We start from the raw sequence: 26,877 nt of genomic DNA, 5'->3' as shown, positions 1-26,877 counted from the left end.
GATGCTTTTAATTTTAAAAATTCAAACAATGCATTTTTATGCAATATAAAATCAGTTTTAATAAGCTTAAACGCGAAAATATGCTACAATAATATATCAAGAAATATTATGCATTTATAAAAAAATGCCAATATATGCAACATAAAACTTGGTTTGATAAGCTTAAATGTAGATGATTCGTGAAGATAATTAATCAGCAATTAATAACAGCCAATGGAAAAATATATGAAAATGCATGAACTTCCTGGCCCTAGTAATAACAATCAGTGATAATGATGAGCGGCTGCTATCTTGTGAGCCGAAGTTGGCAGCACAACTGCAGGCAGATAAAGTGCCAATTTAGGGAGTACCAATTACATAATTATTATAAGAGATTCTGATGAATCATACTCACAAGTTAATATGCAAAGTACCCGAGGTTACGCCTCATGCACGTTGAATCATAAAAGGATGGAGAGTGCCACACTGTCCCAGCCCCAGCTGTATATGTTGCATATGAATCTCCACACAGTTCTGAAACATTTGTTGGTTCTGAGGACTCAACCGCGAACGGATTTCTTCCATTGAACCTTGCAGAACCTTTACTTCATAAGCATTACGGTCTGCATCAGATAAACTTTTCACTTGCAACATGAGGGCAGTCAGTTGAGTGACGAGGCTTAACATGCGTTCACTCTTCACTGGCATTCGCCCTCCTGTGCCAGTGTTATGCTTCAGTACAAGATCACGTGCCTCCTGTTGACTTCTCTCTCGCAAGTGTGAAGGAGCTAGCATTGCTGCAATACTAGGTTCTGGGGCTATCTGCAATATATAAGAGAACATGTTAATTTCATTACAACCAGTGGCGATTTCTCTTAAGGAGCAAAGGAGCATTGCACCACCTCTCCAAATAACACATGTTTTTAAATTTATATTAATGAGCTTCAGTAGACTATGTGAACAACATAATTCTTTATTATAATACTATGTAAAAATAACGCTGCATGTGTACTGTTCTTGTTGACGCCTGGGACTTACATTTACCGCTCGACACTTGCGGCACACTGTTCCATTCGAGCATGCGCAGTAGTACTGTTTCACTGGCAGGATTTGGAGCATGGTAGGGAGGCAGTACAGTGTGCGTAGAAGAGGTTAGGAGCACTTCAAGATGTGTTCTCAAGCTCGTTCCATCATAAAGGTTACAATGAATAGTGTGCAAAATCTTTTAAATGTGTAATTTTCTATAAGACCTTTACATGAAAAGATCAAAATAAAGAAGATGGGTAGACCTACACATGAATTAACATTATAAGTGACGAAGAACAGTAATAGAGAAGTGACAAGAAAATTCAACATTCGGACTTACGAAAAATGCAATATTTGGCTGCGATATAAAAGACGCTGTATTTTGTTTTCCTTGCCTGTTGTACGTTTTATGAATTTTATTTATTTTTCTGTTTGAATTTAGGACTGTGCGTAGTAACTAAATTATTTTGATTATCGTTCTGCAGGTATGTTTGATTTGAAGCACATGAATGAAAGAATTAAAAAAAAACACGATTCTTCAGCTGCACATATCAACAATAGGCCTAATTTTAAATTAGCAGTGTTGGGTCAATCAGACATACAGACACAATTGGATTCAATTGGATTATTGCATTTCACAATGATAAAGTTATCAAGAACAGATAATATTATGTGCGTGCTGTTTTGTGGAGCTTTTGAGTTGTCTTCAAGAGGTCAAGAAGATGAAAACTCATATTTAAACGCTAGTATTTTTCTTGGCCTCATGAATTTCAGTTCTGAATTAGACACACTCTTACGGAACATTTGGAAAGAGGAAAGTGTTTAAGAGCACATCAAACACTATACAGAACGAAGTCCTTCAAGCCATTTTGATGTATGCCATGATGAGATTTCAAAGAAATAAAGAAAGCTGCTGACTTTTTAGCAGTTAAGGCTGATGAGACGACATACGTATCGAATGCTTGTGAACATGTGAACTATGTTATAAAACGCAATATAGCGAAAACAATATTATTTACGGTGTGCTGCAATAGAAATTGAACACTTTACTTTGCTATTACTGGACCTACACAGGAAACTGATTAACTGCAATTTCTTGACTAACAAAATTATGTAAATGTATACCTACGTAACATATGTTAATAGTTATGTAGTAGTTAGTACCTAAAATAATAATAATAATAATAATAATAATAATAATAATAATAATAATAATAATAATATGATAATTATAATCATAATAAATATTTGTGCACCACCAGGATTATTTATCACCACACACCACTGATTACAACAAGATTCAACATACTGTACATGGAACAATTGAATAGCTGCCCAGAACAAGGTTGTAACCCTCATTTCTCATTAGTTGACTTTTTCTTGAATAATGGTTGTTAATGATGCACTATGTGTAATGCTTATACTCGTATTGAAATCAGCACACATGTCTGATTGTTACCAGGCTCTAATAAATTAAAAGTATTTACAGTACAATGTGTTTTTTTCCCATTTTTTTAGAATTTCATATTTGCTAGTTACAACCTTGCTATTCAATTCAGGAATGATGAACACAGTTCATATACCAAGCAGAAAGAAGACATGTACGAACTATCCTTTTAAATCATCATCATCATCATCATCATCATCATCATCATCATCATGCAAGGAGTTGGGCTACAGATTGACCTGTTCCAGTCTCATATTAGAGGTCAAGAAGTCTTTTCAGTGGTCTTTCAGGGTTTCTTGTAATTTTTTTAGTAATCTAGGCTGTCTGTTGTAAGGCATCCTATTGACATGTTGTATCCACTTTGATTTGTAATTTAAAATACAAGAATACAATTTAACAATAGCTATATAAAAAACAAAGTCAATGGCATATAAAGGTCAGTCAGCGATACGCAAAATTGTTAGAAATAACCAAATAATTATCGAACAGGTAAATCAGTTTAAATATTTAGGTAATATTGTTTCATATGAAACTGAATGTGATATTAATCATAAATTAATTTCATAAAGGTTAGTGTCATTAACAATGTGTTTAAATCAAAATAAACTTTAACTAAAACCCGGATAAGATTGTATAACATATTGACTCTTCCAACTTTACTATATGGTTGTGAAAACTGGACAACCAAGGAAAAAGATAAACCAAGAATAACTGCAGCAGAAATGAATATTTAAGAACAGTAGGCTATAAATGGAATGACTACAAAACAAATACAGACATTTCTTAGAGTTTTAAAGTCAGTTCTGAACAGTAAATAGAGTAAATAGTTAAGTCCTGAAGAAAATGCACGAACTGTTGCATTGGCAGAACATGGGTGCAGCATGCATAATTTTAGAGGACTGTTAGGAACTACAATTTCCAAAACTGTACGAAGGTACAAGAATCTGGATCATAATGAAGGCGATCAGGATCAAGCACAAGAAAAACTAGGGATATCAGTTTCTATGACTGCAAGTTCTCCGTAACCACCACACCGCTGCCAATGAAGCTCAAAATCGACTTTAGCAAGTTCCAAGGGTCAACATTAGCGAGAAAATTGTTCGACGGAGGTTGGAAGAAGCCACGTGACCTACCATGGTTTCAGAATATACTCGACAGCATCACGCAGTAGATATGCCGTGATGCAAGAGAACATCACAGCTCAGCAATGGAATAATGGGAGTAAGTATTCTTCATTGACGAGTTGCAATTTTGCCTTAGGTCACCAAATGGCAAAGAAATAGTATGAAGAGGTCTGGGGAGAGGTATTACCTCCATACAAATTTGTCCAGGACTGGTTCTGTGATGGTATGGATGGAAATAAGCCTTACAGCAAAGACAAAGCTGGTCTCACTAGAGCATGGGACTATGACAGCATATAGATATGCAGAGGAAATTTCTTCAGGAACATGGTGTGCCTTTTTCTTCATTTATTGATGGTTGCTAATGCAAGACAATGCAGGTCCACATGTGCCAGATATGTGCAACAGTACCAAGATGAGGTGAAGATTCATGTCATGGCATGGCCTGCTTGAAGTCTAGATTTGAATCCCATCAGCCATGTGTTCAACAAATGGGAAAGAATAGTCTGCCAGCTCATCAAGAGGGAATCGTCCAAAAAGAGTGAGACCTTAGGAGATTGCACCATTAATAAGAAGCATGTCTGGGAGGTTGGAAATAATGACCAATGTGAGGTAAAAGAAAAGTGTCAGTGAAGTACTGTAAACCAAGCGGAGAAGAGTGAATGAACAGTGCATTTAAAAAAAAAATGGTAAAAGTGCAAAAAAACAGTGATTATGCATTGTGTCATTCTTACAAAAAAAATACTGTCTGAAATAAATTATAAAACTTTTGAATTCAATATTAAATCATAAAATAATAGATGACTCTTCATGAAATTCATAGAAACGTAAAATAAATCATTTTTCTTTAATTTAAATGTTGCATTTTTTGTGCTAGTCAATGTATACATCACTGTGCCATTTTTTAGATTTTCAATTTTCTGAAAAATTACCTCCTGACAGTAGTTCTGAACACTTGTCAAATAATCCTGCAAATCTCGATTTAGACGTTCCAAATCAATTATGACACTAGCATAGCGTCGCTGAAAGTCCTCTGGGATGTGTGCTCCATATGATTTCCTCTTCTCTGCCTCTGTGTTCATCTCTCGTAATGTCTTTATTTTAGACTTCTTTGAATTCAATATCTTGGATAATCTCACCTGTCAAAACAAAAATGAAGAGTATATCTATAAAAAAAAATATATACGACCACAAAACAATACATACTTTATTAATTCTAACAGTGACAATTGTTCACAGAATGTGTATTTTTTATTTCCCACTCCATTCTTTTGAAGCGTTATTGCAGTTTTCTATCGAAAATTCCAATAACTTACAAGCCAACCTAAAGTGTATTTATTATCTATAAATTCTAAAAACACATAATTTATAGGTAATTCGTCATTTTCTTGTCGCTGTTGAATTTTAGATACAGTAATCATTAAGTTTGGGTAAACATTTAGGTGATTTTTAAAGTTTCAGGTGAACATTTAAGTCATATTCTGCATTTTACTATTAACACACTGTCAAATTCCTTACCAATTTATTATTTTCGTTAAATTAAAAAACTTACTTTTAGTGTCAGCATCCAGATAAAACATAGCGCACAACAATTTCGACCATTAATTAATAATATTAATACAAATTATGTATTGTAGTGATAAATATTTCAAGCATGGCACCACTTAAAAATAACTGGAAGATTTGAGGACCGTTTTTGCAAAACTTGCTAACTGAAAAAACTAAATTTTACAGGAGAGACAAAACACTGTAGTAAGCAAATTTTGCTGTAACTCTTACTTATAGGAGAAAGCAAGTTTCGAAAAAACGATCACACTTTGACACACTATAATGAAGAGAAATAATCCAATTTTACTAAGACGCATTTACATCATGTAGAGGCCTGCCTTATGTTAACGAATCCATAAAAATCTCAATTTTGCAAATTTTGCAGTTAGCAAGTTTTGCAAAAACAGTCCTCATTTCTTATGTTGTAAGCGATTATTATATCTTGATTAATAAAATTTTCGTTCTCTTCAATAGTTTTATGCAACAAGTCTTTCACCACTTCACTACCTTTGAGGTTCATTTTCATCTAACAAGGGATGTACTTGACCTCAAACGCTCAGAACCACACAAAAACATGCTTATAATATTAATCACCTATCACAAAAACAATGGTATGAGAAAACTGCGCATCTGACCATGAGAGACATTTGAATGATTACCTATTCAAAGTCTAAGAGAAAAGAACTTTAACAACGCAAAGATGCAAAATATCAATATAATAGGACCAAAAACATACATATTTCAAAGTCGTGACCATATTGGTACACTTCCCATAAACATCAACAACAAACAAAAAAATATTGCCAACCTTTTGATGTGTACTTCTTTAGGCAATATAAGCTCTATATAAGAAGGATCGTTGATTTTGTACGACGACAATGTGGAAAACCACAAGTTACAAGAACGCCATTTCATTACTTCGCTTTGTGATATACAATCACCAAAGTATAAGCCTATTGTATGTTGCAATATGCTTGGCAAAAGGCAGATTATGATACTGACATTCTAATATCATTGTTTGAAAACGTAATTGTGTGATTTTTGATATTGGACTGCTTGAATGCAGAAGTGATGTTGAATGTGAAAAAGTTACTTTTAATATGTTCCACTTTGCTTTGGCCACTTCATTGAAATCCCATACCTGCACTTTGAAGATCGAATAGCTGTGCAACACTACAGCATTCCACATTAAGAAAAAAGCATTGGTTTTATGGGCCTGGCCTAGTACATTATGGAAGCTATGTGATAGGTAGTCGCTTCTATGGCAACTGGTCATTTGATGGAATAGCCCCATAGAAAAAAAGTAAGTTTGTTGTTCAGGTATCGTAATTATTTTAGGCAGAGGTTTTGTGACACTGTTGATGTAACAATATAGTCACAACATTGAAATATGTGTGTTTTTGGTCCCATTGTATTTAATTTTTGCTCCTCTGCATTGTCAAAGTTCTTCTCCTAGACCTTGAATAGGTGATCATTCAAATGTCTCTTGTGGTAAGACGTGCAGTTTTGCATGGGAATGACTCACATCACTGTTTTTGTGATGGACGATTTATATTCTAAGCATGTTTTATGCGGTTCTGAGCATTCAAGATCAAGTACATCCCTTGTAAGTATACAGTTTTTTACACTGCCTATTCTTTCATCTGCTTCATTTACTGTGTTTATTTTGTTTGTGAATTGCCATTAGAATCATCTAATCATCTACTTCACGGTTCCAAAGTACAACTTCTACAACAATTTGAATGTCATCCTCTCCTAATACTGTACTAAGACAATTTTGTTAGTAGTCAAATTTTTGTACAGATGATGCAGGTAGATATAAATGTATAAAAGGTCATGAATAGACTCAAAAACAAAATTTGGGCCATCTGAATTTGTTTCTGGGTCTCTACAGTATTTTCCTATTGTTGCAGAAAAGCAACATTAGATTTCAACACATAATATGAATACTACTATAATTTAGAAACTGAAGTATCATTCACGTATCTAAACCATGCATTGTAAGTGTAATTTTCTTTTTATATATATATATATATATATATATATATATATATATATATACTGGGAAGTAGTTTCCCACTGCCATTTTTAGTGTTATGTTTAATAGTCTATAATGTTCAGTGACCCTTTAAATATGCATAAATACTTGATTAAAAAATATGGTACTTTCACACACTTAATACAATGTACACAAATGTTGCGAAAATGCAACAATGGGATAAAAAGGCTTAAGAAAATTTGTTTCCGAGATTGGAGAGTAAATGTTAATAAATACATTTCGATCATTTTTTTTAGTTAATTTTCTTTAAAATTCACAGTTCATGGATCATTAAAATCTGAACCTTGGTGATTAATCTAAATAATTAAAATTCTACTAACAAGGAATTAAAACTCCAAAAGCCAACGTCCTTGATCAGAATAATAAATTATTGTTTCAATTTCATAACTTACCTATCTAACAAATATGAGATGCATATCATCCAATTATTACTTATGTAGTATTCTAACAAATAAACAGAGTGAATATTATATGACTGTTTATAAGCAATAGATTGGTATTTATTTTAAAATGGCTGTTGGTATCTTGTCAGACTGTGGTTGCAAATATTCTTGGGAAGGGTATACAGTAAGAATATAAACTATATACTATAGGCTACCATAAATGTACTTACAACCATGTCAAGGAACTTTACTGGAAAACCTCCAACAGTCCCATCTGATGGGATGCTCTTGGTTTTGATGACAGGTGAACCAGCCAATAATGGATCACTGTTCAGTCTTGGAGAAGAAGGATCTGATGAATAGCGAGGAGGGGTCATATAAGGAGCCATGTTACGTGGTCTGAACTTCTGAGCAAAACTGGACACAGTTATGGTTTCAGGTGGTTCATTAGACTGCAACATTAAGTTACACATTAGTATATACATACACAAATATACATACCTAATGCTCTGAATTTAACAATGAACTAACTAACCTCCTTACTTCTCATGTTTAACAACAGAAATCAGTAGAAAATCTTTTAGCTTAGTTCACAAAGTAAACATTTTGTTCTCACATTCATTTTGTCTACGAATTATTAAAATTATTGAAATACTATGCTTAGGAGTGCAATAGATTAGACTGAAACAATCCATTCACACATTGATTTTCATTATCATGAGACAGGTTTTTTTTTTTTTTGAGAAAATCTTTCAGTGTTGATACAAATAGCAACAATTCTGTGAAGGTTTGTCCTTCTCAATTTATATGGCATGGCTAATAAAGGATCAGAACATACTGGAGAAAGGCAATCAGAATCTAACAAATTATTATAACAGACTTCTATCAACTGAGAATATTTACGTTTTATCCGGTTTTTAGACATACACTATCGAAATATTAGCTCTAATTTGCTATTAGTAATACAAATAAACTGCTTACCAATACTTCATAATCTGGTACAGAATGTGTACCAAGCCCATTACGTTCAAAAGTTATTCTATATGTATTATTAGAAGTATCAACAGCATCAATACTGCCATTGAACAAACCATCCTGTGGTTTCCTCAGACGGGCCGTCACTTTTGTACCAATCACAAGTTGCAGGGGAATCTCTCCAGGCAAATCCTTGCAATTAGTTACATCGGCAGTTTTACGTTGTTGTAACAAACGAATTTTTGCTCTTTTACGTTCTAATTCACGTCGTTCCTCTTCAAAGAATGCCTAAAAGAGTGATTTTATCTCATTATAATAGAAGTAACGTAATTTTAAAATTCAAACATATTAATAAAATTCTCTGTGTGTGTAAATATTTTACCTAATATATTAATATTAGAGACTATCTAGTATTTCTGGTAAAATTCTCCATGTTTAGGTAAAATTCTCCATGTTTATAATATGTATATTGTTGAAGTACAAGGCTATCCAGAACCAGTGAGACTGTCACTTGATGAAATGTAAAATAATATTGGGAAGCAAAAGAGAAGTAGGTATTTGGAGAAAATTAGTTCCACAGCTTTTATATCTGCCACGAATTTTGGAGGATCTTAATAGGGATCTAACATTATAATTCGGTCTCCAAATGAGAGGACATCATCTAATTTACTAACAACGCTTGAACTTCTTACAATATTTACACAGACAAAACAGAACTCTGTTTCTAGTGTGCTTTAAAATTTTTATGTTTATCTCATTCAAGATTCTATTCGTAATTAGTATGTCAGGAAAGTCTTCAAATAAGGCAACAACTTCAGGAAGACGAGATCTAAATTCAGCTTCATCAGCAGAGCAAGGACTGTTGTCCAGCAAACAGCCTATGAAACTGGTAAGCAACTGTTCATCCTTCGAAACGGTCTCAAAATTGAGATCTGACGCTGTACAGCATACAACAGCAATAATGATGAACCAAACCAGTTGTTTCTTCATTATGTTGTAATCTGATTGTTGTCTGGGTAAGACGGCCAGTATTTATATCAAATGGCTTCACGAACTTCGAACAACAATAATGGCTTTACTCAAAATAAGGTGCAATTAAAAGAATTACAAAAAATGTGAAATGGTTTAGTAAGTGACAAAAAAGAAAAAAATGGAAGCTAAACTAGAAACTTAAAAACAGAGCAGAGAAAATATACAAATTTCAATGAGCACATAAAGAGAAAAGGAAGGATGTGTGTGAAAGACTTAAAGAAATTGTCGAGAATGTTGTTTCCACAATGGCCTATCTATTAATCCTCTTGTTTCCCAGTACAATCCTACGAGACAAGTCTCACTGGAAGAGTTGCAAAGGCTTATAACAATGTGTGAAAATTGTTGTTAGAAGTTACACAAAGATATAAAATAAAATAGCATTATATAAAACTGAAGTAACAGGAATCCAAGAAAAATTAAAGCTCTAGTATCAATCAAGTCAACTATAGTGACACGAGTAAAAATTCATGTGATTCGAGAAGTGAATTAAATAGTTTAGAGGGACTGAAGGTCAGTGTAGAGAGGGAATGTGAAAGTGTTTCAGTGAGTGCAAGGAATGAAATGTAGAGAGGTGAAGAGAAGAAAAAGGAAGGCGAGTTTATGACAGTAATGGGTGAAGTTGATGATTCTGGTCCAGCAAAGGTTAAGGATATAGATGATTTAGTAAGTATAATAAACAAATTAGGGGAATGTAGTAAAAAGTCAAGTGAGATGACAGAGATAACGAAAATAGGCGATGAGTAAGATGGAGGAGGCTATCCTGGATAGTGCATAGTATGAAAAAAGTGAGATTGAATAATAGCGTAGTTAAGGATTAGTATCAAGTGTTTATCATGTCAAGTTATTTTTTTTTTCTTTTGTTTTCTTTTCTCTGTTTGTTATTCCCAACTATAATGTATTTATTTATGTACAATAAAGTTTACTTCAATTTATAAAAAAAAAAGTGTTTATCACACATTTGTAAAATTGTTACACAATGGCCGGCAAAAAAAGTGGCAATTTTTAAATGTATCTTTTTTACTGTAAACTTATTTTTTTATAAATCATCATAGTAACTTACCATGAAACAAAGTTAACATGTGTTATATGCACATTATTCTCATTATCAAAATCCAAGTTCCAAAAATTACGTATTTTTTTCAAATTTCAAGAAATACATTACATGGAATTGTCGTGATCTTAACACACGATTATGCCAGTAAAACTTTTAATGTTGTTACTGTGCACCATTTCCTAATATAGGGTGGTACCTCCACATACTGTCAAATGCTGCTCGTAAGATCCTGGATTGTCCTCTGGGAGATGCTCATTCACTCATTAAGATGTCCGCATTTTGTTCAGGGCATTGATGTGTAGCCAGACATTTTGGCCAAGCATATCCAACAATAATGAATGCAACTGAAGTCTAAGCTGCATCCTGGCCTGTTCAAGGTTTGTATTCTGAGATCGCGAAAATATTTAATCATCCACCAAGTGGCATGGTTAAGTGATCTTATGCAGAAAGGTGAAATTTTGAGAGCAAAGAACATTATATGCACTGCTATCACCTCCACTATATATCGGGTCAATCAAAGCATCTCAATCAATGAAAATATATTGAATGCTTCCAAGTGATGCACTCATGACATTGAACACAAAAGAAATGCTCTATCCATCCTCAACCTAGTGGCAGCTCTCATGTCTTCTCAGCTAAGAGACAGCTTGTCTCAGCTAATTTGTCAAATGTGAGAGAGAAAGTGAAGTAAAATGTCTGCTTATAACAATGTGTCACACACTGATAATCCATCAACAAATTTTGTCTCATTAGTGTTAAACTTAAAAGATTATACTCCTGGTCAGCGCAATAAAGTAAGCTTAGCATTTAGGGTGAAAAGTAACATATTAACCTTCATAAATTTTGAATACACCTTTCTATTCTAATTCGCTTTTCACAAAGTGATTCACTTTTCTCACCAGCCAGTGTAATTGGAAATACAAAAATATGTAACGTAGTTTCATTATTACTGTTGCAAAACTAAGGAAGAGCAAAATATTAACCATAATTTACATTGACACAGTATAAATTTGCTAATTATATACCTGTGAACAACGTCTTGGTTTCCCCATCATTCGCCGAATCTTGCACCATTCAACCCGGGTTAGTTTACGTGTTCGAAGATGTGGGAAAGATTCTTTTAGACAAATCATAAAATCATTGTCACCATCGAAGAGTGGTCTGAAACAAAAATTTTGATTGCTATAATTGTAACTAAGGAAATAGTTTCTCTAGCAACAGTATTAATCAAATGAGCCACAGAAGACAAAATGTACTTGTTAGTGATGAAAAAATCATTTAAGACACAAACATGACTAAGAGTAGTTGCATAGCTTATCACTCGAAAAACCTCAAGTTTATGCAGGAATATTTACAAATCAGGATTACAGTAGAAGGTATGGTGACTGGGACGATGGAAATGAATGGGGAAATAAAATTTCAATTGTATAAAAATTAGGACTGGAAGTTGTATTTAATTTAGAAATCGTATAATGATGATGATGATGATGATGATAAATTGGCATAGGAAGATGTATTTAATTTAGAAACTCTGATGATGATGATGATGATGATGATGATAATAATAATAATAATAATAATAATAATAATAATAAAATAATTGCATATCAGTAAGTGTTTGTCAGTGTTAAATGTTATGCTTTTCTATATCTTAATATTTGAAGTTCTTTTTTTCTATGTAATTAGAATACTTAAAAATTTAAATTATGTTTTATTTAATGACACTCGCAACTGCCAAGGTTATATCAGCGTCACCAGTGTGCCGGAATTTTGTCCCACAGTTCTTTTACATGCCAGTAAATCTACTCACATAAGCCTGTCGCATTTAAGCACACTTAAATGCCTTCGACCTGGGTCGGGATTGAACTCGCAATCTCGAGCACAGAAGGCCAGTGCCATACTGAACTGCGCTACCCAGGCATTAATACTTAATATTTAATAATTAGAATACTAATTACTGTAATTGGCTCCAGGCTCTACCATGTATTCAGCAAACGTCAGTTCTTAAGATGAAACTAGACTATCTCTTTTGTATGCAGTAGAGACGGGAATTGAAAATGTGGTTAATATAAACATTGTTAAACTTCTAGCATGCCATGCTCTCGCCAGTTTATCTAGATAGAAGACCTGCTCTTTAAACAAGAAAAAACTATTACATTTTTATTTTTCGTGATCTTTTGTCATAATAGTACTGGGTAATATGCGTTACAAGAATGGTATGTTGAAGTTTTCATGTTCGAGAAAAAGTTTGAAAAAGCGAAACGTAGTTGAGCTTTTTTAATTTCTGAGAATTGAAAGAAAACATACCGATCATGTATCGTACATTATTTTGTGCGAAGATCGTTTATTACATACCTGAAAGAGGAATTTCTAATTAGTTGCAATGAAATCTCCATCTTGGTTTCTGTTCAATGACGGCAAATTTGCAAAACAAAAATATCTATCTTCAACATTGTTGCTTTAAAATGTTTTCTGTGTTTACTATACTCCAGCAGGCCATGATATACGTCTGTCTTTTTTTTCCCCCAGTCTATAAATGCGAACTTAAAACAAACGGTAAGGTTATGTAATGATTTATTTTTCATTTTAATATTTTAACAATATTATTTATATAACATATTGCAGTAATAACATCAGCATCTGGAATCTTGTTGATTTTTTCACGGCTTCCTTAATGTTACTTTCATCACGAATGCAGTAACTTTAGTGGAGTTGTAGAGTTTACTTAATTTTTGCAAATATTTAAAAACAATAATTAACAGTGGAATTTAGGTGAAATTGCAGTGGTAAGTTTCCAATTTATAATGATTACTATATTCAACGTCTCTAAAAATAATATGTTAAAAGCCTAAAGCAGTAAAATCAATATGTCACTTAAGCGGTAAGGAGAGGGAAATTGTTATGTGTGTTAGGTTGGGAATACTGAATGTGGAATTTTACACTTTCCGCGGATTGGTTTTGTGCAGAAACCAAGCAAATACGCACGATCTCGCACAAAATCATTTACCTAACTGGATCTAAAAACAGACATCATAAGATCAGAACCTAATCAGAGTAGAAAGGAGGGAAACTAAGATACACGATTGTCTGAACATTTGGACATTGAACATTTTTCCTAGTCCAAATTGTATACTCTGTAATGAAGATAACAGCATAATGAACCTGAATCACATATAAAAAAATAATGTCGGAGCTTAACTGCAGGAGGATTAGCACAATGCTACTAGGAATTAAGATGGCAAGTGGAAGAACTCCAACAAGTGTAGCATTAGAAACCAACCAACCATATTCAAAAGTGAGGCAATCAATATGCAAGAGTATGGAAAACTCACTGTTTTACCGTCTCTTTATATGAAGTACTGTATAAGAGGTGTGTGCTGTGATGATGTAAAATAATTAACCAATATCAGAGTTTTCACAGAAATACATTTTAAGCATCACTGATACCGAAAAGTGGTTTCTGAAAAGCTATTTATCTGTGTGTTCATACACAGTGATTTCTAGTAGCTTTTAAATGACAATTTTCAGTATCAATAATGCATAACAACTGTAACAACCATTAAGTTGTTAGAACACCACATAACAATAAAGCAGTTGCTGTTTCTTTTGGTTATTAAATTAATTTAAAAATAAGTCTATGTTAAGGCACTTCATAGTTTTTTATACATGTAGTGGTATCCAGGGACATACAAAGATATAAAAGAATTCTAAGCTAATCTAATTTTAAAAAGGAATATAACAGAAACACAATAAGCTACACTCACTTGTCAATGTTACTGTAAAACCATTCATAGCACACCCATTTGTGGGCCTTTGGAAGCTTCAGAAGGTTACGTAGTCTCATGCCTATCCTTTGTCCCACACGCCGATCTGGAGACGTTTGAGAAACACCTCCTTCATGAGCATCTGAGTGTTGAGACTCAGATTGTGCCACTGGCATCTGTTGTTGCTTCTTAATCTGCAGTGCTGCCAACCTACCAGCCGCAGAAGCTGCAGCTGCTGCAGACTTCTTGGTTGGAGAGCTCCTTGAGCCACGTTTTGGTGATGAGCGTGGTAACATATTATTGATAACATCATCAGCAAAGAACAGGCGGTTCTTTTTACGGATACGTGCAGGCTGTAAATAACAAAATCATAATTCGTACTGAACACTTAATTTTATAGTACAGAGAGGAATACCTCTATTTAAAATAATCAATTACATCCCTACACCTGTAGCTCGTCATTTGAAAAAACTGTTAAATGAAATTACCATTCATTAGATTCTAACAAAAACACATGTACACAATTACAAGTATTTACCATTAACTTACATTATACTTCCCTTCCACATAAAAATCAACTTTTCCAATGAAAATATTTCTATCATATATAATCAAAAATCCTCCAAATGATTTGGTTATTAAAGCAATTACTTGGTAACTCTCAATGTTTCATCTATTAAGTCAAACATCTACGATTTTGAAAAAGAATGAGGAAACAATTTTTCAAAGAAAATAAATTCTGGTTTATAATTCAGTAATATAATTCTATTTGACAGTATTTCATATGAATACAAAAAAATTTGTCTGTTTCACAGATCTAAAAAACTGTTTTCATAGCATTATTTCTTTAATTCAAGACAGGGATAATTATTATAAGAAGCTGAACAGACTACCCACAAAATACAGCTTCAATTTATTCGAATTAAATGTACTAAAAATGAGCAGGAACATTGGCACTTCGCGTATTTTCATATTTGATAAAGAAGTTTCTATTCTCAAAACGAATTTCATAATTATCATATACAGTAGTTCGAATTTTGTCGTAATGTTATGGAGCAAATATTTTCGTTTCTAACACAATATAAATAACAGAATTCACATTATAAGTTGTCATCTTTGTAGTCAACATGACACCATCTATGGCTCTACAATTCACTTTTCAAGAAATTTCCTCCATCTGTCACAGTCCAAGTGCTGCCACTTCCTTGTAGCCATCATCACTAATATCACCATCATTATTATAGATGTCATCATTCCTCATTCACTGTAACTGTTTTAATCTTATAGTACTCTCGCAAATTAATGGTAATAAAACTTAAAATTAGAGCTTAATTCAGATACTACTGAGCACTCCTACTCTAAATTTAATGAGCCCTTACATGAAACAGAAATACAGTATGTAAGGGAATAAATCTCCTGCAAAATTTACTAACACAAAAAAGCTTTCTATAACTAATCATTAATTCAAAATATATATGTGACATCACATTTTGTTGCCTAGGCGATACAACATATTTATCTCACCATTCCTCGTCTGTTGAGCACCAATCCAGGCTGTTGAGTTTGCGGTCTTGGAGGCATCTCCTCCCCAACTCGTTTTAATCCCAAAGCAGCTGGTCCAAGAATTGGTTCCTCCTCCTGATCAACGTCCATGCCATCATCTGTACTTTCCTGCTTGATGCCATCATAATTCACGCCTCCATTCTTAAATGTTAGTAATGCTGCTGCAGATTCATCTGAATATAATAAAAGTGTCTTTTGGGTGACAATATTTATGGTTAACTTATGATTGTAATATTCTACTTCAACAAGGGTTTCCAATATACAGAGAGCCTATAAAGTCACTATCTATCCTTGGCGCGTGCTTTTTAACTACATTGAGGATTATGATCAAGAATGAATAAAAAAGAATGTATACTGGTCATGACATTTCATATCCAAGGACAAACATGTAGTGTTATTGGAGAGAGATTTCATGACGTTTCAACAAATGAGAACCTACCGACAAAGCTACAGGTCTATTTGAGTTCTTGCATAAATTTTAATGCCGAAGTATTGCATTGACATGTAAACTATTTGAAGAGGAATCAAGCATATCAAGATCTTATTAGGGAAGAATGCTTACCACATTCAGACCCTACACGATCTTCATGAAGAAGATTACCCAACACGAGCAGCTGTGTGTGCAGAATCAACTGATCAGATTGGAGATGAACGTTTTATGAAGCACATTCTGTTTAGTGATGAGGCTACCTTCCACATTTGTGGAAGGAATTTGTTACGTGGGAGAGGGATTCGCCAAAGATTAATGTGTGGCTTGGAATGACAAAGTCACAAGAGTAGAGCCCTCTTTTCTTTGTGGAAAAAAACAGTAACTGGGACTGTTTACCTTGATATGCTTCAGCAATTCCTAGAGCCGCAACTACTTCAAGATGGAATCATTCATGATGTCATATTTCAGCAGGATGGAGCGCACAAAAATAACTAAATCACGCAAAAACTTTTAAAAGCAAATAAATAAGCAAGAATAAAACTCATTAAATAAATTACAAAACAAAAATCGGACTTCATGTCACTATGCAGCCATTGTCTAGATTACTTCAATGATCGATTTTCAAATCGCTCGCTGGATTGGGTGGGATGATGACAGACTATGGCCACCAAGATCACCGGATTTAACACTTAGAGTTCTTTGCTTGGGCTTTGTAAAATCCAAAGTGTATGAAACAAAAGTCGATAATTTTGGTAGTTTTGAGAGATTGTATTTTGCAAGCAGTTATATGAATTACTCCATGGAGGTTGGAAAATGTTTTCCGTGAAACAGCTTTGCGATGTGAGCTTTGCAGAGATACAAGATAGTGCTCACGTGGAAACTCATTGAGTTCTGTACTTCTTTATGGTAATGAGTAGTAGTTGCTTTAGGTTTATATTAAATTACCTCTTTAAGGATATAAAGTAGTATTTAGTTTCATTTTCTGTTTCTATCCGAAAATAGTGACTTTATACACACCCTGTACATTCACATTTAAATTGCTTACAAAGAGAGAATGCAATTCGAGAACTTAATTCTCTCTCCATTACTGTTTCTCCACACAGGCCTATTTCCCTCTTTCACTTGTATGCTTTTCACTGAAGAAGATAGACAAGTATGACTTATTATGTTTTTAAAACATATGAATTCACTGTTTTGAAATTAATTTCAACTGCTGCTGATCATAACTTTCCACAAAATATTTTGCTTTATATCTAATGTTGATCTCCAGAAATGGACAACATAATTTACTTCATTACTCCAAGGTGGGTGTGTAAAGGTAATATATTGCCCCATAAGAAAAATGTCACCCTAATGTCAGACAGCTGTGGATGGGCAGGAAAATAAGAGCAGAAGTAAAGTTAGAGAATACATCTTTGTAGTAATGCCATGTCCACTTTCTGTGTGGCTCCAGGCAGGCAAATAACGTATCCAGTTCCCATTGGTTGAGGAATCCAGGGAGTGGATGGGAGTTCCCTCAGCAACTCACAAAGTTGGTCACACAATGCGATTTCTGGATTGATTTCCAGTTTATGGGATGCACAATGGGCTATTCATGCCTAAGTGTTTCCATAGCAGTCTACACCCTTACTCAGAAAGAGTAAGAAGGTTGGAAGTTCAAAAATTATATGATACAGAGCCGTCAAAAGTTGGTTTGTTGCTTTAGAGAGCTTTAATTTGTCACTAACAACAAAGTATACCAAATAATATATTGGGGTAAGAGATTTTCACACCTACCAAAATTACAAAGCTACAGTTCATGTGCTTTCTATTGCAATTTATGAGTGTGTTTTTATTAATAATTAATTTCAAATTCACACAATAACAGCCACAAAATGCGCTCTCCAGTTACATAAAAAAATTATTTATATTCCGAAATGTTTACTCATAAAACATTAGTTGCCAAACTTTACTAATAGCTATTCATTCATAAGAAGACACCATTCACTATTACTTCATGCAAATTAGAAACAACTAAAATTATTACTAAGTTATACTATTACAATTTTCATTTTTCTCTTTTAATTTATTGTATTCCATAGATCTTACAGCCCACACCTGTGGAATAACGGTTAGCACTTCTGGCCGAAAACCAGGTGGCCTGGGTGCGATTCCCAGTCAGGGCAAGTTACCTGGTTCAGGTTTTTTCCGGGGTTTTTCCTCAACCCAATATGGGTAACTATCGGTGCTGGACCCCGGACTCATTTCACCGGCATTATCACCTTCATATCATTCAGACGCTAAATAACCTAAGATGTTGATAAAGCATCGTAAAATAATCTACTAAAATAAAAAAATAAAATAGATCTTACAAGTCAAAAATTATTCATTTTTCTTGGCGAGATAAAATCATACACACAAATCCTCAAATCATGTACAGAATCAACAGTCCAGCAATCTATCTACTGCAGCTTCCTAATGAATTCCTTACAAAAAAAAAAAAATAGGAAGTTAATTATGTAGCAAGCATCAGCAAGGCCATCTTTCTGCACTAGAGACAGGTCCAAGACATATACATTACCCCATATATATATATATATATATATATATGTCTCGCAAGTACGGATTACCGAAGGAAGGAATGCGAATCAAACACTGCGATAAGGAAGAGCGGGCGACAGGAAAGGTCACGAGATAACTTGAATGAAATTCAAGAGTACAGTCAGAAGAGAAATGACATCGATAGAATCAGTCTTGCGTTGTGATAGTTACATTACGACTTTAGTTTGTTCCATTGCATGCGAATACGTGTCTTGTATCGCACGGTATTATTATTTCATTCGTAAATATATGTTGCGCGTTTAATAAGCTTCGAATTTTTCTCTTCCTACGTTCTTTATTTCCACAGCGATGTCCTCATTTGTTCATCTTTTTGGAAGAGACAGTACTTCCATCAGCTCGCACCTCTCCCTCCTTGGCATGCCTACATACACACGTCAAAACAGACAGCAACGCCATCATTGCTTTTCAGTAATCATTTCTTGCGCGAGCTATACATGTATTAGATAATTATATTATCCATCATGACAATGCCAATAAAATACAAAAATTACATTTTTGAAGTTAATGTCAGTTTGAGTGCATTTATTTAGGCTTAAGAAGTGGTGGTCAAGCAGTAAAACTTAAGTGTGTTCTGCGTGTATTTGATTTTTGTGACTTTACCTGTATTGTGATAGAATAATGGCTTTCTGGTAACCAGAGGTCCATATGCTTCTAAGATTACAAAGTTACTGTGACATGTTTCTTCATAATGTCTGATAGTGTATGGATTTCCCGCTAGTTGATGTTCGTGTAGATCAGATTCCATCATTACAAAGTCCTATCAGGCTCCTGATATTTGCCCCACTGCCCGCATGGGTTGAACGAATCAAGATCAAGGATAATATGGCTATGATGCTTGTTATCAATGCACATACATGCTGCAGTGGCAGCCTTGTAAATATAGCTACATATGAACATGTGACTACATGTTCATTTTAATAAAGATTTACCAGAACTTGTTTTTGTTGCAGGTAATGGTAGTGGTGATGGTCACGAGATGAGGATTATTATTATTATTATTATTATTATTATTATTATTATTATTATTATGAATATAACAATAATTATAATTATACCTATGACGATACTGTAATAGTACATAGAGAAAGTAACATTTTACCATTAAGAAAATAATGAAGTATGAGTTATTAGATGATTTTCACATATTTTTAAATAAATAAAAAAAAAACACACACACAGGGTGTAAAAAAAGTATCCACTATTTTAGGAAGTGCTAGTATACATCAAAGCAAATAAATAATATCTAATAAACATGGGTCCTACAACACATACTTTCTGAGATCTGAACACTTGTTCATAGGAGATGCTCAATGTGAGGTCCATTCATGATTCCTCTCCCTTTAGCATAAGGAATCATACTCTCTTTGAAATTGACCTGGTTGTTCTTGCATGTACTGACATGCATTGAAGACGCGATCCTGTAGTGTCTGCACATTGTTGATTGGAGTGGCATAGACCAATTCCTTCATATATCCCCATAATCAAAAGTCTAGGAGATTTAGGTTTGGGGAACAAGCAGGCCAAGGTTTGGGGCCTCTCAGACCAATCCAGCAGTCCTGAAATGTCAGCATCAAGTGTTCAGGCACACTGCGGAGAGAATGTGCTGGTGCACCATCTTGCATCAACCACATCTGTAGTCTTTGCTGACAGGGTACATTCTCCAGCAAGATAGGCAATATGTTAATAAGAAAGTCCTGATAATAAGCCTCAGTTAATTTCTGTGATATAGCCCTATTAATCTATCGTCAAGAACGTCTGCCCATACATTGATTGAGAATCAGTGCTGATGGCTTGTTTCTTCAACTGCATGGGGATTTTCATCAGCCCACATATGTTGATTACTAAAATTCACAATACCATCTCTGCTGAACCCCACTCATATCAGCAACCAAACTTTTGTTTTCAGTATCCTTGCGACATATCAGTATTCCATGCCAGGGATGTCAACTAAGGTATGATTATCTGGTAGTCTGCTGTATTTTAGGGCAGAGAAATGCATTGCCATAAATGGATGTCACATTGAGCACCTTCTATGAACAAGTGTTCAGATCTCAGAAAGTATATGTTGTAGGACCCGCATTTATTTGACATTATTTTCTTGTTTTGATGCATACTATCACCTCCTAAAATATTGGATACTTTTTTTTTTAACATAAATAAAATTTTGAAAATACAATATTTTTAACATTGTGATAATTGATAATATTATTGAACTATTCATTCTACACGAGATTGCAAATTGTGGTTTTCTTGGTCAAAATGAAAATAAATTCTCTAAAGTGCAAAGCCATCAGCTTTACAAGAAAAATAAATTAAATAATTACATCTTATACGTTAGGGGGTGAAAACATTCCGAAAGTTAGCAAATGTAAATACCTAGGAATAACATTTAGCAGCGATCTCAGTTGGGGGGAACACGTTACTGACACAGCGGGAAAAGAATGGAGAGCATTACACTTTGTGATGAGGGTACTAAGAAAAGGCTCTGATAAATCCAAAGAGATTGAATATAAATCACTAGTATGTCCAGTAATGGAATATGGTGCTGCATGTTGGAATCCTTACAGATTAGAACATATTAAGACACTGGAAAAGATTCAAAAACAGGCTCTCAAGTGTTGTCGTAATAATTCACCATTAAAATGGGCCACACTCACAGACAGGAGAACGCGAATTCGATTATGCACAATGTTCAAAACACACAGAGGTGAGCCTGCCTGGAGAGAAATAAAAAATAGGTTGCAGCCGCCAAATTACTCTTCAAGGAACGACCACTCATATAAATTGAGGGAAAGAAGACAAAGGACGGACACTGGAAAGTTTTCTTTTCTCAATCGTACTATCAGGGACTAGAATGCTTTACCTGCAAACTTACTAAAGGCTTTACCAATAACCAAAAATGTATTTAAAAATAGGCTTAAGAACTTTACTAATAGATGGTAGTATATTATACACACTATTTAAAGGGTGTAATTGATATTTGTTACTGAAGTGTTGGATCAGTGAAGTGTGAAGTGTGTTGTGTCAGTGAAGTGTGTTGTGTAAGTGAAGTTTTATAGTTTACAGTGGCAGTGTAAAGTATTTGAACAATGAAATGTTTTTGAAGTGTTAGTGAAATCAGGATAAAACCAGTGAAATGTGTCGTAGTTCCAGTGCAGTGAGTGAGTTGTCAGCAAAATAAGTGTAGTGCTAAAAAGTATTTGTGCATTTATGAACATATCATACTCGTGGGTTTTATTTCGAACTTAGGGTTAAGATACAAATTAGATTTACTTTAAATGTTATTTTAAGTGATCGTGCTTCATTTAATTTAGGATGCTCCCTGTTGTTATTATTATTATTATTACTATTATTATTAGTAGTAGTAGTAGTAGTAGTAGCAGTAGTAGTAGTAGTAGTAGTAGTAGTAGTAGTAGTAGTAGTAGTAGTATTAATTATTGTTATTAGTATTATTATTAATTTTATTTTTATTGTTTTATTATTATCATTATTCAGTGTAATTAACTACCATTGCCACCGGGTATATACCCATTTGCAGTATAAATATATTATTTTAATGTACTGAAGTACATATGATGTTTCCCTGCAGATATTCTGCGTCATCGTAGAGCTGAAAACCCAGGTTCAAATCCCAGTGCCGGAGAGAATCCACAAATGAAGCTTAATAAATAAATAATCTCATCATGCATTTGGAAAAAACAATCACAGATTTATCCTGAATATAATATAAATAAATTAATATTCTTACTGTATTCCTTTCCTCTCTAACTTACGTAAGTAATGTGACTTAGGACACAATACTACCTCAGGTTGTGGCGGCAAATATTTCAAAACAGCACATAAATTCATATCTCATACAAAAATGTAGTTTCCAGTTAAAACAGGACATTTAAATACTTTTAATTAAAACTAAGTATGAGATATAACTTCACAAAGTATTTTTTTTAACTGTGATAATAGCCATTATCCGGAAACAGGTAAAAAACCAGTAGTTTTATTAATGCTTGAAATACTAATTTAGGAATAAAATATGTATATATTTTTCACATGTTAATTTGAACTAAGTTTAAAAATATCTTACACTTAGTTCAAATTAAGACGTGAAAGTAATACTGTTGTTGTTTAGTCAACTGTCCAAAGACAGGTTTGAACCTCACAAGCGACACCAAGAAGGCATCACTTATGAGGCAAACAGGCCAGGAGATAATGGGGTAGAGTGACCAATTCCTTTCCCCCTGAAAGTAATATATACATATGTTATTCCGAAGTGATATTTGTTAAAAGTTGTGTAACCAAGATGTCCTCATAATTTTAATTTTTGCAGGTTTTATACCAACAGGGAGAAAATATAAAATAATGTTCACAATTTTTGGCAGGGTTTCCTGGATCACATCATATAATTACTTTTATTTGAGGAGTTTTTTTTTTTTTCAAAACTTAACATGTCCATTTTTAGAAAATGCTACAATTTAATAGCTATGTGTCTCTGTAATAAACGAAGATTTTTCTTCGGTAAAAATTTATACAAATCAATTGAAAAAAAAAAATCTTTAATATTTCGCCATAGAACATATTTTGTTCATTGCAGAGAAGTAAGTTTTTGGCATCTGAAGAGTATTTTCATATATATTGGACTTGTTTAAGTTTTGAAAAAGAGCTCATTTATAGGCATATATTCGATAGGTGCACTGCATATTTTAGTTTTGAAAAAGATTGTGCAAATGCCGGGAAACTTCTGGCACTGGACTCTGGACTCATTTCGTTGGTATTACCACCTTCATCTCACTTAGACGCTAGATAACCATCACAGTTGATAAAGCATTTTAAAATAAACCAAATAAAAAATATCTTTTATTACTTCTAAGCACTCTGCTCCCTCATATTTCTGATAATCTCTTACATGGCAAGCAGTATGACGTCGTTGCATTTTGTAATTACATCCCTTTTCGCAAACATAAACATCATCTCCTCCAACTCACAATTAAAAACTGTAGGTGTTGGTGACCTAAGTTCTGGAACATTCTGCACTCATTTCAGCCCTGATCACATACCCTTTATTTATATATATATCAGATTGGTCATTCTCATGTTATAAAATGGCAACATAAAATGAGAACAACCAGAGCCTCCACCGTCGAAAAGGCATTTTTTGGTAATGATCGCCAGATGGAAGTTTTCTTTAGTTGGTTATTTAACGACGCTGTATCAACTACGAGGTTATTTAGTGTCGATGAGATTGGTGACAGAGAGATGAGGCCGAGGATTCACCACAGATTACCTGGCATTTACTTTACGGTTGGGGAAAACCTTGGAATAAACCCAATCAGGTAATCAGCCCAAGCGGGGATCGAACCCGCACCCGAGTGCAACTTCAGACTGGCAGTCAAGCGGCTTAACCGACTGAGCCACGCTGGTAGCATTAGATGGAAGTACAATTGCTACATGCAATTTCATAAAGGTTATAACATGACTTTTTTTGTAGTCGCTAGATGGCAGCGTAGTGAAATTGATAAAAATGGTTGCCTTTAAAGTCCATTAGGCTGATCAATCTGTTATATGTGATCAGGGATTTCAGTCACAGTTGTTGTATCAACTAAAATTGAAATTATCGTATCTACAACGAAATAATATTTATTATATAGGCTACTTATTAGTGACTACTAGTACACAATGCTCCCAAATCAACCAACACTGTACTTCGAGTGGTTCCTACTATTTTTCCACTACCTCCCCTCCTTTGTCCGCTCACTGATGCCCATGAAGGGGAAAACGTGCCTGCACCCAGATAGTGACCAGTGTAAATGGTATATTTTATTATATCCTGCGAAGTTGCTGTGGATCATTGAATCTCTTGGTTAATGATCATGGAGGAGGCAGGACCCAAAGTGTGTGCTCTGTGGTACAGTTGTCAATGGACGGTTTTGGAATTTTTAAAGAGGCTACTGTTGAATGTTGAAGAATTACGATCTTTTTTTTAAGTCATAGCATATATCCGATATAGGCTGCTGCATGTCTGTGCAAACTGTGCATCTGTGGAATAAGAGAGTTTTCGAAAGGTCGAGGATCAGTGACAGGTTAGGTTTGATTTTTTTCAGGCTTTGCATATACATTTTTTGATAGCGAATTTTCCTACAGTCGAGGATGAGTGACAGGTTAGGTTAGCTTTGTTCAGGCTCTTAGTACTGTATGTCCTTGCTTATTTGCTTTTTAATAAGTAGATAGAAAGCGAGTTTTAGTAAGATATAGGATCAATAAGTTAGTTTGTTCAGAGTTTTGATATGCTTTGCATACACTTTTTTTTCTTTTTGTGCTAAATTTAGAAAAAAGGAGTTTAACTGTACTATGTTTGTGAACAGTAACTTTTTTTGTATTTTTTTTTTCTTGGTAGAAATTATCCATTTTTAGCGATTTTTTTTAAATTTGTAACGTGTAGGCCTAATTTGGTTTTATAAATTTAAACTGTGTTTTTTGGCATCTTTCAGTAATTTTCGGTTTTGGAAGATCAAGAAAAAAGATTTTTTAAAGAAAAATTAAATAAAAAGGCCAGCATGACCGGTTACAGTTTCACCAAATATTAAACGTTTTCTTATGACTGACATACTGTCAACCTCTTTACACTCTAACGGGAAAGTATGTGCCCTGGAGCTCTACTGTTGAAAGATGGCGGCCTCGTCGATACTTGCTAATAATAAAAAAAAAAGGAAGGTTATTTAGTCATTCCATCCAATATTAGAAGTTCTACAGTGTTTGTTTAAACCAAGATCAAAATTCAAAACTTCAAGATCCTAAAGCTACCAGCAACTGAAAAAACAAGCTGTAGCGGAAAATCTAACGTAGTGAAGTAAATTTATAACCTCAACCATACAATTAATAAAGTTATTTGATGAACTATTTTATAACATTGTAAGGTTAAATTATGTTCTAACCAATGAGTAAATAAAGCAACTAAGAAATGTAATTGCAACATTAAATTAGTATTTCTCAATACATATGACACAACCATGGGAATTACTGAACACTAAACAACTGACGTTATCAGTAATTTGAATAGATTAACATTTAATCAAATACACCCACTTCAAGGACGTAATTTGTATTAAACTAACAAATAAATTGTGCATTTTTTTCTTAATAGTTAAATTCAAAGTAATTCATCGTCCCATAACTTGTCATCAACATTTAAAAACCATAAATGGAATGTACAGATGTAAGTAAGTTTTGAATTTTTAAACTTTCACACCGTATTCAATTCGATACGCTGAAGGATTCCTATTGGCAAATATTAGGATGATTTTCGAATTTTCAAAACACAATATGTCATACCACGCAATAAAATAAAATATGACCGCATATCAACATGCACACTATTTTAATAATGTACAAAAAAAGACAATGTAGAATTAAAACATACTATTCGTTTACGTAAAAATACTAACTTTCAAGTTGATCCGCCATATTGACGTAGTCTTCAAGCATATGTAATCAGGATAGCCAATTTCACAATGCAAAGTATTTCTGATATCCAACAAGGTAAGTCAATTTTGCAATATATATAATTTAATAAAATCTAGATATACATTAGCGCTAAATAATATCCAGTCCTCTACATTAATTGCACAAATTTCTATAATTTCAAATCTCTCAACGTATCTACTTGTTACTGATTGTTGGCGGCACCACTGTTCGTAAAAACTTCAATGCATTATGGGATACGTGGGTGAATTCAAGGAAAAGTAGACCAAGTGGACCTGTCAAACAACGTTCATAACAGAATAGATTGTGACGTTTCGAGTTCTCACAAGTCGCGAAAAGTGAATGACCAGGAGACTGGTCACAGAATGTCTCCGAGCCTGATGACCGATACGCCGATACGATAACAATTACGATTACTAGAA

The 26,877-nt window shown here is 33.9% G+C and overlaps 1 protein-coding gene across 3 annotated transcripts in view; it reads right to left on the bottom strand.

The window, feature by feature from the left end:
- Positions 1-26,677, bottom strand: part of LOC138694607 (protein lin-9 homolog) — a 34,106-nt gene extending 7,429 nt beyond the window's left edge. For 2 of the 3 annotated variants that reach the window (XM_069818512.1, XM_069818510.1), the window contains exons 1-8: positions 26,419-26,677; positions 15,913-16,124; positions 14,389-14,741; positions 11,650-11,785; positions 8,545-8,826; positions 7,794-8,015; positions 4,506-4,712; positions 395-801 (exon numbers count right to left, since the gene is read on the bottom strand). In XM_069818512.1, coding sequence (XP_069674613.1) covers positions 427-801; positions 4,506-4,712; positions 7,794-8,015; positions 8,545-8,826; positions 11,650-11,785; positions 14,389-14,741; positions 15,913-16,124; positions 26,419-26,458 — 1,827 coding nt within the window. In that variant the 5' untranslated portion in view covers positions 26,459-26,677 and the 3' untranslated portion in view covers positions 395-426. Of the gene's footprint in view, positions 1-394; positions 802-4,505; positions 4,713-7,793; positions 8,016-8,544; positions 8,827-11,649; positions 11,786-14,388; positions 14,742-15,912; positions 16,125-17,426; positions 17,482-26,418 lie in introns of those variants that run through there. The other variant, XM_069818511.1, reaches the window with a different exon arrangement.
- Between the last annotated feature and the right edge of the window lie 200 nt (positions 26,678-26,877).

Source organism: Periplaneta americana, chromosome 2, assembly GCF_040183065.1.
Source record: "Periplaneta americana isolate PAMFEO1 chromosome 2, P.americana_PAMFEO1_priV1, whole genome shotgun sequence".
NCBI lineage: Eukaryota > Metazoa > Arthropoda > Insecta > Blattodea > Blattidae > Periplaneta > Periplaneta americana.
The sequence above is the reverse complement of the archived record's forward strand: the minus strand, read 5'-3'. Positions and strand labels throughout refer to the sequence as shown.